The 14,336-nt window shown below is 34.7% G+C and overlaps 1 protein-coding gene across 2 annotated transcripts in view; it reads left to right on the top strand.

The window, feature by feature from the left end:
* Positions 1 to 14,336, top strand: part of COL24A1 (collagen type XXIV alpha 1 chain) — a 400,711-nt gene that overhangs the window by 197,024 nt on the left and 189,351 nt on the right. For both annotated transcript variants that reach the window (XM_074381116.1, XM_039473942.2), the window contains 2 exons: positions 497 to 550; positions 4,208 to 4,252. In XM_074381116.1, coding sequence (XP_074237217.1) covers positions 497 to 550; positions 4,208 to 4,252 — 99 coding nt within the window. The remainder of the gene's footprint in view (positions 1 to 496; positions 551 to 4,207; positions 4,253 to 14,336) is intronic.

Below are 14,336 nucleotides of genomic sequence, written 5' to 3'. Positions count from 1 at the left end.
ATTGTCATCAAAGACAAGTCACTTCTTATCTTCAGACTCTCTGAAAACTCAAGTAAGAATACAAGTAATCTGCAAACAGATTTCGGTGAGGCTTCTTTCCTGAAATCTTACAAACACTTTCAGTGAAACTCCCACAACAGTTTATATATCCCTTCCTGCTTAATTTGTTGCCTTTCATATTACCACTGCCTAACATACTGTTTATTTTACTTATTTTATAAGATGTTGTTATCTTCACTAAAATATAAGCTCTATGAGGGCAGGTATGCTCAGTGCAGTCCTCGATCCTCAGCATATAGAACTGTTCATGGCACTTACTAGACAGTCGGATATTTGTAGAATGAATGGCGAATGAGTATGTTGAAATACATTTATCAAATAATCTTAAAGCATTTAATATTTTAGGAATAGTCTGAATTCCATATATCTTAGGAAACTGTCAAAAATGAGAGTGACTAAACATATATACTTTTTTCTTTTACTCTGTCTCTTCTAGGGAAAACCCGGTCAAAAGGGGTATGCAGGCGAACCAGGACCAGAAGGCTTAAAGGTAAAGCAACTGACTTTATTATCAGTTTTAAAATATAATTTTTATAAAGATAGAATTATGACTTGCATGCAAATATGAAATGAATGCATCAACTTAAAAAGAACCAGTAAGATGTTAAAACTGTTACAAAAAGCAATAGAGAATCTGTATCTTTATATCTGTATCTATTTATATGCAGGTTGAGTATTCCCTGTCTGAAATTCATGGGACTAGAAGTGTCAGATTTCAGATTTTTTTGGAGTTTTGAACATTTGCATTATACATGCTTACCAGTGGAGCATCCCAAATCCAAAAATCTGAAATTCAAAATGCTCCAGTGAGCATTTCCTTTCAATGTCATGCTGGTTCTGAAAAAGTTTCAGATTTTAGAGCATTTATGATTTTGGATATTCAGATTTGGGATGCTCAATTTGTGTATCTCTGATTATGTCTGTATCTATATCTATATCTATGTATGTGATTTAATAAAGAAAAATGTTAGATAAGATTTTTGGGTTACATACAGGGCAATAAACCATAACTTCTGGGGTTATCAGTTCTACTGGGTAGAAATCTACAAGTAAATATACCTTTACTAAGTCTGGATCGTTTAATCACTAGTAAACAGTGAGTCTGAGTATATACACTAGATAATCACTGGGTCACCTTAATTATTTTATGATATTAAAAAGATACCTCACTCATTATTTAATTCCAAGGTCTTGGATAATTTTTTTATAACACCAACAAATATAAAGTAATACAGTAGTTTATTATGTACAAAATTGAGGCCTGAAAAAAACTGATTTATAAGAATTGGTAAGTTTTGCAAGTTTAAAATGTAACTATAAATTGACATAGTCACAGCATTGTTACTGAGTTTCCTAAAACTAGATTGTTTATATTAGACTCATCATTTTCATGTTGCTGGAATCTAAGGAGAAGCTGCACAGCACTTTTTGAGATTGATAAAGAAATGTGAGCTAAACTATATTTTTAATGTGTCAGTATGTATGAGGCTGAAATTATCCTGAGGCAGAATATGTGTACCTGACTCTTCCTCAAGTTACATACAAAAATCCTCAGAAAATATGAGAGTAGTATTTATAAATAGAGGCTTAATCACTTCTCCTTTACAGGGATTAACAAGTCTCCTTTACTGTACTGCCAAATAGTGCTTAGAAATCCAACTGTGAGGTACCATCCAGTAAAACCGGCAAGAAACGGAATCTTATTTATATACTTTCCCTAGAATCACTCCAAAATCTAGGTGGCTTCAGTGTTGCCTAGTAAATGGAGGAAATTCTGTAATGTTCCTTGCTCCCTAGCTGTCACTGAAATTTGTGTTTCAGTGCATCCTGTAGCTACCAACTGGGACTTGACTCTCCCTGGGGGAATTAGTTAAGGATCACACTCTTTACAGAACCCTAGATCTGTGTTCTCTTCCTAGGCCTGGGGAAGTAGCCTCCCTCTCTTTCATTTGTCAGACAAGTAGCTTTTCACCTTCAGACTCTGAAAACTAAAGTAAGAATGCAAGTAATCTGCAAACAACTTTTGCTTTTTGACTGTTAACACAAACCTCCCTTAAAACTAAGTAGCACAAAGGGTTCGTCTTTTTTGGAATTTAAGAAGGGTGATTTATGGGTAAGGAGAGAAAAATACTAGAAAATTAATAATTCATATATTATTCTTCCATAAATTTTCCATAAAAGCTGTCTAATGAGCTCCCTGCTTAGTTATTACAGCATACTGCAATGCTTCACTCTTTACTATTTATCTAAATACATACAGAAACTGAAAAGAAAATTTGTGTAGACTTTGAAAGTTTATTTCAGTTATCACTCATGATGAATATTAGGTTTCAGTGCTTAAAATCACCACTATCCAATAGAAATACAATATGAACCACAGATATGATCCACATTAAAAAGTGAAAAGAAACAAGTAAAATTAATTTTAATAGTATATTTTATTTAACCCACGATATTAAACTATTATATCCTTTCAACATGTAGTCAATATTGAAATTATTGAGATGTTTTATATTCTTGTTTAGTAGAAAGTCTTTGAAATCTGATGTATTTTTGTATTTATATCACATTTAGATTCAGACCAGTCTATTTCACATATTCAATAGCCACACGTCATCACTGGCTGCAATATAGTTCAGTATCTTAACACCTAACTGGAATATAATTATTAATGTTTAGACAGTAATTAAGTTTAGACATAACGTATTTTATCTGTTTCTGTACACAAAATGTATATTGCTGTTAGAGTCAGTCTCTGTTTGGTACTTTGAACTTAATCTTTTACCTTTCATCAATCTATACCCTTGCAAATGCCATTCCTCACCAGGAGGTAAGAATGGCCCTTTCTCATTACCAATGTAAGTATCACATATTTTTCAGGGCTCCACTTACAGCTTCATAACCCATTATTAAAATCATTAATGTTTGGATTTTTGAAAAGTAATATGTTGCATATATTTTATTTACCACTGCCAGAAGGGTGTGGGATAGCATACCATAATCAGATGCATTAATAATTCTATAGTGAAACATAGGTATGTTCAGATTAATTGGAATAAATTAAGACTGTAAATAGCCTCATTCAGAATAAAATAAGCTTTACTGCTAAATCAATCCAAGTTAGGTCAAGGTTGCCACCAGATGAATTGTGAAAAACTTTGAGTTTTCTGAGCTTTATGGACTGCAAAATTGTGTTTCAGAGTTTATGAACATGCATTACTTCTCCAGCTCTAGCTGCTTGAGTTCACAGGGTGTCTGCTCCTAACACCTCCTTTAGCACCTAACCTGTGGCATGTATTCTTTCCTATTTGAGCAAGTAGAACATCCCTGCGGGAAAGGCTTTAATTTTATTCTTCTTCATATCTTTCACAATGCCTACCACTCTGCCTTTTATAGAGTACACCTCAATAAATATTTTATTTTTAAAAATTTTATTTATAAAAGTGATTAAAAGTCATGAATAGAAGAATATTTTTTAAGAAAATAGATTATTACTTGATATGGTATGGATTTATGTCCCTCCACAAATCTCATATCAAATTGGAGACGGGCACAATGGGAAATGATTGGCTCATAGGGGCAGATTTCCATTTTGCTATTCTTGTGATAGAGAATGAGTTGTCAGGAGATCTGATGACTTACACATGTGTGGCACTTCCTCCTTTGCTCTTATTCTCTCCTGTTCCAACATGTGAAGTTGTGCTTGCTTCCCGTTTATCTTCCACTGTGATTGTAAGTTTCCTGAAGTCCTCCCAGTCATGCTTCATGTTAAGCCATGAAACTGTGAGTTAATTAAACCTCTTTTTTTCATAAATTGCCCAGTCTTGGGTAGTTCTTTATGGCAGTGTGAGACTGGACTGATACATTACTATTTAAATGAAACTAAAGGGTAGGCCACATTTCATAGAAATACTGAAACAGAGTTTTAAAAAATTTTTATTTTAAGTTCTGGGGTACATGTGCAGGATGTGTAGGTTTCTTATATAGGTAAACGTGTGCCAAACTAAAACAAAATTTTAAATAACTGAAATTTCTTTTGCCTTTTTCTAGCTTATGACTAGATAATTTCATTAAAAATAATTGAAACTGTCATGAATAATCCAGTTTGAGAAACACGTTTTTGCAACTTTATATTCTTTTTTGACAGGGAGAAGTAGGAGATCAAGGAAATATTGGAAAAATTGGTGAAACAGTAAGCCAATTTTATGCTCTTTTTTTTAGTCAACTGTAAGCATTTTTAGGAATCATATTAACCATGATTATGTTTGCTGTAATCATGTTACTCAGAGTAATTACTATCCACTACAAATGTGAACTTCCTTGTGATGTTTCTGTTGGCAAATAAAACCAATTATACAAAAGAGAAATGAGAGGAACACAATTTATGACATTTTCATTCAATATAAACTACATTTGTGCCTTTAGAAACATTGTTTCTAATAGTTGGATTTTAGTTTATTCTGATAGCTTCAATGTAAATTTGACCTTAACATTTTTCTTTTTCATATATATATAATTGTACTTTAGGTTCTGGGGTACATGTGCAGATCTTGCAGGATTGTTGCATAGGTACATATATGGCAATGTGGTTTGCTGCCTCCATCCCCCTGTCACCTATATCTGGTATTTCATTATTTATTTTATTTTATTATTTGTTTTTGAGATGAAGTCTTGCTGTGTCACCCAGGCTGCAGTGCAGTGGCATGATCTCAGCTCACTGCATCCTCTGCCTCCTGGGTTCAAGCGATTTTCCTGCCTTAGCCTCTCGAGATAGCTGGGATCACAGGTGTGCACCACCACACCCAGCTAATTTTTGTATTTTTAAGAGATGGAATTTCATTATGTCAGCCAAGCTAGACTTGAGCTTCTGAACTCAAGTGATCCACCTGCCTCGGCTTCCCAAAGTGCTGGGATTACAGTCATGAGCCACCTCGCCTGGCCATTTTTCATTATTCAAAAGCTTATTAAATCATAAAAGAATAACTTGAGGGTAATTTTTCTTTAGATTTGAAAAGTTGAGGTAAACTAAGAGATATTGAGCTGGAAAATACAATTGTGTTCCTCAAATAAAGATTGAGTTGTTAAATTAATATTACCATGGAAGAACAAAGCTTCATGTTGCATTTGAATCAGATTTGTTACAAGTAATTTTACCTTCTACAATGAAGAAAGCCTGCCAAAATATTCTCTAACAAAATAACTTATGCAGCATATATAAAGTGGAAAATTAAATTAACACCAGGAAAGTGAATTTATTTACAGAGTGTGCTAAATTAATTGTCACAAAATAGATAATACCATTTCTTACGACTTAAAGTTTTTTTTCGATATGGTTGTTTTATATGCTTAAATAATTAAATAATTATAAATCATAGTCTTGTGATAAAACAATGTGATAATTCTGATACACATTTTTTGTCATTAATTGTTAACAAAAATAGGAAGAGCATCTGTGTAGTCTTAAAAGATCATTGCCGGCCAGGCGCGGTGGCTCACGCCTGTAATCCCAGCACTTTGGGAGGCCGAGGCGGGTGAATCACGAGGTCAAGAGATTGAGACCATCCTGGTCAACATGGTGAAACCCTGTCTCTGCTAAAAATACAAAAAATTAGCTGGGCATGGTGGCGCATGCCTGTAATCCCAGCTACTCAGGAGGCTGAGACAGGAGAATTGCCTGAACCCAGGAGGCAGAGGCTGCAGTGAGCCAAGATCCTGCCATTGCACTCCAGCCTGGGTAACAATAGTGAAGCTCCGTCTCAAAAAATAAATAAATAAATAAAAAATAAAGATCATTGCCATACCCAATTAATCCTGAATCACTGGGAAAGTTTCAAGGAAGTATTTATCTGAATTAGATTATTAAAGGCTTCTAATCAAGTATGACTGTAACTTATATTTCTCTAAGATTACTCATTTATGAGTGACAAATTGCTTAAGAAATATATATAAAGCTAGCATCCAAAGTTAAAATGCTAATGAAGAACATATTTTCTTAAAATAACATCTTACATATTAAACTTTTAAGTGTTATTTATTTAATAGTTCTGGACTAACTCCACACAATATAAGAACTCACTGCTAGTGCTTTCCAAAGACGAAATGGACTGTCATGGCAGGTAGTAGATTTTTGTCAGTGGAAGGAAAGTAATATTTATTGAACATTTGCTATGTCCTAGATATAATGCTAAGTGACATTTTATATTATGGTATTTCATTTAATTGTCAAACAGCTTTAAAAGATACATTTTGTTATTCTAATTTTTAAAATTAGGAATCTGGGGCACACTGAGTAACCAGGTCAAAGTTACATAGCTAATAAGTAACTGAACTGAGATTTAAACACAGAGCTCCAAACTCAAAATCCAAATCTCTGCATTATGCCATGCTTAGATATTTTAATATTAGTTCAATAGCTATTTCATGTTAATGTTGTAGAGAGTCTTTAAGTATCCGCTAAGTTATTAGACAAAAAGACCTTTCCAACTTCGAGATTCTATCTTTCTTGTTAAGGATAGCACATGAAGCCTTCTTTAAAAAATTACTGACTAGATCGAGTTGATTCAAATATATAAAATGTCTAAAAAATATTTTTGGCTCTCAGTAATTCCCAGCTTTCATTTTGTCTTTCCAGTTTCCAAATTTTAGAAACATAGTTCATCTAATTCAGAGTTCTGTTGCCAAGAAAATTCTTGAGAGATATGAGAAGATATGGTTGTACTTCATGACATCTATCTTGTAATTGTAGTAGCTGATTTTTATTTTGTTCAATCTTTTTATATAGCCATTAATTGCCTTTAACTGGCCTTCCTCCAGGTTTATTTGTTTCTAGATTTATACCAATTAGAACTCAATTTGTGATACAATGTGTCAAGCACAGCAGTCCTACCTGTATTTCATGTCTACCTCTTGTAATTATTTACTATGTACAAAGAATTAATTTTCATGAATGTGCCCCAGATGAGTCTCTGATTTCAAAAGTTATCCTCTTATCTTCCACATTCTAGCATTCAGATGTTTAGAAGTAAATCTAGAATATCTAACCATAATTACCAGTTTTCTCTGTCTTAAACTGTCTTGGCCGAAAGTATTTGAAAAGCTATAAAGGGAAAAAAATGTACTTTTTCACTATTGGCCAAGAGGCTAATATTGGGATCAATGGATAGACATTATAAGAGAACAGCTTTTTGTTTAATGTAGACAAGAATATTTTAATAGAATGCACTCAAATAGGCTCTCCCATAGAGTGATTTAACACCTTATTGTTGGAAGGTTTGATGAGTATCTTCAGTCATTTATTATACAGATATTGATTATATCAGGCACGTTTTTAAACATGCAGTTCCTACTTTCATGGACCTTACAGTCTATTGGAGGTTTGACAGATATTAGTCACATAAAGAAATATACAAACTCTGAATCATTCTATAAAAGAAAAGTAGAAGGGACTATGACATGGGTGCGAAATTTAGATCAACTGATGAGAGAAGGCTGTTTTGAGGAAATGACATATGAGTAGTGATCATAAAGAATGATAGGAGTTAGCCCAGGAAGGGGTGGGGAAAAGACCTGTCCTGGAATATGCAGTATAATATAGTTTCCAACTTTGCCACTTACCTTGCTGTGGAGAAATTACTTAATGTTTCTAAATATTTGGGTTTTGTTCAGCAGTGAAATGACGGAAATAACTATCTCATAGATTTTTTATGATGATTAAACATGATAATGTACATAAAGCACTTATCACAATGCCAGTCATGTGGTAAAAACTTGATAAATGTTAGCAGTTGTAGTGGAGGTTATTGTTATGTGTTATGGTAGCTGTTTTGATAAACTGAAATAAAGTTGGTGTGGAAAGACTGATGAACAAAGGGAAAAGGTATATGAGATGATACTATTGAAGGAGTCATTAATCAGTCATTTAGGACCATGTTTATTACTTTGCACTTGATCCTAAGGTCAATAAATAATCACTGAAGGTATGCTAAGTAAGCCAATGTTATGATTTAATTTGAGGTTTAAGATCAATCTTGTTGCAGTGGATTGGGAAGTTAGAACATGACTGTGAAGAGCAGAAGTGGAATAAGATAACCAGTGAGGATGCCACTGCAGTGGTCTGTATGAGTGAGTGGAGATAAAGAGAAGTACATATATTTGGGGAATATAATCTGAGGTAACAGATTAGAGGTAGGCTGCAAATCAGGGAAGGATACTAGTCAGTCCCCAGTGTACAATAGGCCTTTGACAAGTAAACTATTTAGGATTTATCAGAAATATTCTGGAAACACAAGGAAATGGTATATATTATGTCTCAGAATAATCCCAATTCTAGGAATCCATGACTATTTTCTAAGAATTCTGATGCTTCTAGTCTTCCCCTCACCTGCCAATTTGCCTTCTTTTCTCTGGGCCTTGTCTGTTTGTATTTATTTATTTATTTATTTTAATTTCTGGATACATGTGCAGAACATGCAGGCTTGTTACATAGGTATACATGTGCCATGGTGGTTTGCTGCACCTATCAACCCATCATCTAGGTTTTAAGCCCTGCATATATTAGGTATTTGCCCTAATGTTCTCCCTCCCTTTGCCCCCCCATCCCCCAAAAGGCCCCAGTGTGTGATGTTCCCCTCCCTGTGTCAATGTGTTCTCATTGTTCAACTCCCACTTACGAGTGAGAACATGAGGTGTTTGGTTTTCTGTTCCTTGGTTAGTTTGCTGAGAATGATGGTTTCCAGCTTCATCCATGTCCCTGCAAAGGACATGAACTCATTCTTATTTATGACTGCATAGTATTCCATGGTCTATATGTGCCACATTTTTTTTTAATCCAGTCTATCATTGATGGGCATTGGGTTGGTTCCAAGTTTCTCTGGCCCTTTTCCAGTTGCATTATATCTTTCTGAAGTTGGAGCAAACAGAACTAGAGTAAAATGTTTTAGAGGCAGTAACATCACAGCTTTCTTCATGAATTCTATTATGTTTTCTTTACTGTTGATGATAAATCAATGAGCTCTTTTACCAATAATGGGAAACTGGGGATATCTTTGGCAAATAATTAGTAGGGACTTCTAGGATCATTTTCTGGTCTGATATTTAAATGTAAAATGTGGATTTATTTTTTCATAGAGTTTCCTTGATTACATTTTTAGTTGCCACATTTCTGCCCACTTGAAGATAGTCAGATGATTGTCCTGTAGTCTGGTCACGTTGTTTCATCTCTTAAAATATAACCCAACTGATTTGATTTACCACAATTATTCCTTTACTTATAGACTTTGGTGAACAAAGGGAAAAGGTATGTGTGATGATTTCATCATTTCCAATTTAGTAAGATTTCATGAGAAATCTGTGTCCTCTCTGTTTTCTGCCTCCGCTCTGGTGTGCTAATATATAATAAATGACTGATGACCAGAGAGGAAGAAGAGGAAAGGCCATGGATAATCCTCAAAATCAGGTACTCTGCTTCTCATTATAAAACCTTCAGATTAGTTGTTTCCAAGCTGGGTTATAAGCAATTCATTCAAAAGCAAAAAGAGGAGGAATCCATGGAGGGAATAAAAAGAAATAAACATATTTATTGAAGGCCCGTTAATCTCATTTAATCTTTAAACAACTCTTATAAAATATTCTTATTGCATTCTGTAAATGAGGAAACTGAAATGTATTGAAGTTATGTAATATATCCAAATTCATACAGCAAGTAAGTAGCAGACCTGGATTTCAAATCCAAAATTTTTATCTCCAGTTCCATGTCTCTTTTTACTGCGTCAGGTAATCAACAACTTGTTCTGGTTTCTTTTTTGTTTTGTTTTGTTTTTGAGATGGAGTATCTCTATCACCAGGCTAGAGTTTAGTGGCACAATCTTGGCTCACTGTAGCCTCTACCTCCTGGGTTCAAGCAATTCTTCTGCCTCAGCCTCCTGAGTAGCTGGGACTACAGGTGCATGCCACCATGCCCAGCTAATTTTTTTGTATTTTTAGTAGAGATGGGATTTTACCATGTTGGCCAGGATGGTCTTGATCTCTTGACCTTGTGATCCGCCCACCTTGGCCTCCTGAAGTGCTAGACTTACAGGTGTGAGCCACTGCACCCAGCCAGTTTGTCCTGTTTTAAAATTTAGAGTGTGTCCTTCAGAAGTATGGTTAGGAGATGTGAAAAAGGGTAAAATAAAATTTGCTCTGTAATATCTTTTTATTTTTATTTTATTTTATTTTATTTTATTTTATTTTATTTTATTTTATTGAGGCGGTCTCCTTCTTGTCGCCCATTCTGGAATGCAGTGGCACCACCTCAGCTAACTGCAACCTCTGCCTCTCAAGTTTAAGAGATTCTCCTGCCTCAGCCTCATGATCCAGAGTAGCTGGATTATTACAGCTGGAGATTACAGACACATGCCACCATACCCGGTTAATTTTTGGATTTTAGTAGAGGTGGGATTTCACCATGTTGGCCAGGCTGGTCTCAAGCTCCTGACCTTAGGTGACCCGCCTGCCTCAGCCTCCCAAGGTGCTGGGGTTACAGGTGTGAGCCATCGCGCCTGGCTGCTCTGTAATATCCTAAGCCAAGTTGGAAATTTACTTTTTAAAATATTGTCAATTGTTATTTGCCTCTGAGAAGTATGGAAACATAGCATAATGTATTTGTGATGGAACAGGTGACTCATACCTGTAATCCCAGCACTTTGGGAGGCTGAGGCGGGTGGATCACCTGAGGTCAGGAGTTGAAGACCAGCCTGACCAACATGAAGAAAGCCTGTCTCTACTAAAAATACAAAATTAGCTGGGTGTGGCGGTACATGCCTGTAATCCTGTAATCTCAGCTACTCAGGAGGCTGAGGCAGGAGAATCACTTGAATACAGGAAGGCAGCGGTTGCGGTGAGCCGAGATAATGCCATTGCACTCCACCTGGGCAACAAGAGTGAAACTCTATCTCAGAAAAAGGAAAAAAGAATATAAATTGTAAAAATTTTTTGCTCTGACTTTTAAGACCACCTGCAATGTATTTCTCACCTGTCTTTACAGTTGTTATTCCTACACTTTTCAACTTACTCTCTATCAGCTGGCCACTCAATATCCATTAAACATCACTTCCTTATTGATGCTTTTGTTTCAAGCTGTTTCTATAACCTCTAAAGACCTTCACTTTCCCATTCTCATTGTCCACCAAGCGTCAACTTTCAAGATCCATCTTAAATTACGTGCTCAACCATGTAGTCTTTCTAATATGCCCAGTTAGATTCCATTTCTTCCTTCTTTAGGCTTTTCAGCACTTTTATCTACATTATTATGGTTCTTAGCGTGCATTGTTTGATTCTGAGTAACTTTTTTACTTGAACTATTGATACAGAAAACTCTTCTACAGCAGTGACTACTGGCTTTATATGTTGTGCATTGACACTAAGTGTATGTTGAACTGTGACAAATTAAGAAGGGTAATTTGAAAAATGTATTTGCTACTGTCTATATGCTCAGAGGATATTAGTGTGCTTAATCTAGTCTGAAAATGTGATAGATTCTTGTGAAGTAGTCAGAATAAGGAAGGACATTTCAATGGGAATAATAGCATGAGAGTAAAACATGGAGGCATGAAATGACCTGGAGTGTTTGCAGAACTGTACTGTAAGCAGTTCATGACAGCTGGAGGGAGGTAAGGCACAATGAGCCACAGATCACCTAGCTTCTACTAGTTACCTGTAATGTCCCACCCACCTTCTTGAACTCACAAATACTCCTTTTTCCACAAGTCAATGATAGTATCACTTCCATACTATACATCAGGTACCCTCTGTATTTTAGATATGTTTCTATTACTACTTCTTGCCCTTTTTTATTTGCATGTCTTTTCCCTTCTGGACCTTAAGTCCTTTAAGCACCATGGTTTGTGCAGCAAAAACTAAATCATGAAGGGTAACTTCTGTTTATGAAATCAGTAACAGATGAAGGTAAATCCAAAAGCTTCCCCTGATCTGTAGTTTTCAGTAAAGTTAAAACTTATGCCTAATGCTTACTGGGTTCAAACCCGTACTCATCACCTTTCTTCTAAAGTTCAATCCAGCCACTTCTCTTTGTATTTTCTGTAATTGATACCACATTCTCCAGTTACCAGGTGATGAAAGCTCAGCATTTTTTTGTATTCCCTCTTTTCTTTTGTACTTACTTTCAGTGAGTTACTAACTTTTCTGTATATGTAAAGTTTTGCATCCATTCTTTACAACCTTAATCCACTGGCTCTTTGACACTCTCACTATTCCACAGATATTTTTTGGATACCAATTGTTTGTCAGACATACCGTTAGGTGTTACAGATAAATGGTTAAAAAAAAAATTCTTCTTGCTTTGTATATGTTGGTTGGTAGACAAGTAAAAATCCATTATGATACAATATTTTATGACTATAATAAAAGAGCACTGCAGTTTTTGTGGGATAATCAGGGGAAGGCGTTGGAAAAAAAGTCAGCTCTCGAGCAGGACCTTGAATAATGTGGAGAAGTTTTCTTAAAAATGTAAGAAGGCTGTAGGCAGCACTCTAGATAACAGGATATGTACAGAGGCTGAGAATCATGAGAGAACCAATATATAATGAATAACAATTAGTTTTATACCGCTGGATCATACAGTGAAAGGGAGGAAGGAGAAAAGAAAGGGTCTGAACAAGGAGTAGACAATGATGAACTAATGAGGAACCCTGTATATATGCCATCCACAGTCATTAACATTCTATAGCAATATGGAGATAATTGAATTTATAGTAATATTTTGAAACAGTCATATTTGCCAGTTAGAAATGTCGTGCTGCTGCAAGACAAAAGATAAATTGGCGATAAAGGGAGACCAATAACAAAGTTATTGCAGTAATATTAAAGAGAGATGACAGCAAAATGCTTCAACTTGGACAAAAATGAAGAGGAAAGTTATTAAAGATATATAAGCAATAAAGCAAAAGCTCCATAAATTCAAGGACTATATCTTATATACAGTGCCTGGCAAATAATATATATTCTATAAACATTTGTTCAAAGATTAATGATTTGGATCAACTCTATTTCAGTTCCCTTTGAAATGCCCTAGACTTCCATCTCTGTATATATATCCAAATTTTATCTATCCCTCAAAGGCCCAGCTCAAACACTACCTGTGAAGTATTTTCCCTAAGTCTCTGAGCTGAAAATAAACCTTATCTCTTGTTAGATTTGATAAAATGTAGTCTTTTATCATTTTTAACACTTCCTTCTTTGTGTATTAGATATTCCTAAACTCTTTGATTATAAATGTCTTAGGGAAGAATCCATGTTATCCTTTCTACTTATATTCCTCATACTGTCTAGCACCAGTTGCTCAATAAATATTTGTTAAATGAAAAAGTGACAATCATATCCAACTATGATTTTGTATACAAAATATCTTAGAATAATATAACAGAGTGGGTAAGAGTAAGGACTCTAAGACCAGATTCCTTTCACAGTATCATAGAAGATACCAATATTTAATGATAATATAAATAGAAACAAAGACACTGAAAGATGAAAAATTGTCAAAAGTGTATCAGGAAAGAATGTTAAGCAAAAGTTTCAGAAAACCTCATAAAGATTAAGTAATCAGCAATTCTTTGTATTTTTTAATGTTGTACGTCTCTTTTTGATTTGCTGCTAGATTCAGCTTGCCAGTATTTTGTTGAGGATTTTTGCATCAATGTTCATCAAGGATATTGGCTTGAAGATTTTTTGTTATTGTTGTGTCTCTGCCAGGTTTTGGTATCAGGCTGATGCTGGCCTCGTAGAATGAGTTAGGGAGGAGTCATTCAAAAATATAGTTCTTTGACTCCTTGGTGTTGCTAAGTTGTGTTGGTATACAGAAACACATGGTAACATTGCTTTTCTTAAGGATCATCAAATCTCAAAAAGTGAATATTTATAATAGAAGAAACAGGGTAAGAGTGAATGGTTTATTTCGTTACCAAAAATTTCATGCTACATAATTTAGTTACTAAAGAGGATAAGTATAGTGAGAGTTTATGGTGGTTTAAAATAGTCAAGAGACTTCTTTTAAAAAGTTAAGACTTGATTTATCACTTACAAAGTAAGAATAAATTGATTATTTTTATCTGGAAACATGCATGAGACTTCATGGAGTAATTGATAACAGTACAGAAAGTGATGGAGGCAGGGAAAAAAGAAATAAACTGTTTCAAAAATACCAATTTCAAAGAAACACAATGGCCTGAGAGAAAAACATAATGAAATAAATTCTTTTTTTTATTCTTTGAAATTATTTCTTT

The sequence above is a fragment of the Saimiri boliviensis genome, chromosome 11 (genome assembly GCF_048565385.1).
Source record: "Saimiri boliviensis isolate mSaiBol1 chromosome 11, mSaiBol1.pri, whole genome shotgun sequence".
Lineage (NCBI taxonomy): Eukaryota > Metazoa > Chordata > Mammalia > Primates > Cebidae > Saimiri > Saimiri boliviensis.
This window is presented reverse-complemented; position numbering and strand designations above follow the sequence as displayed.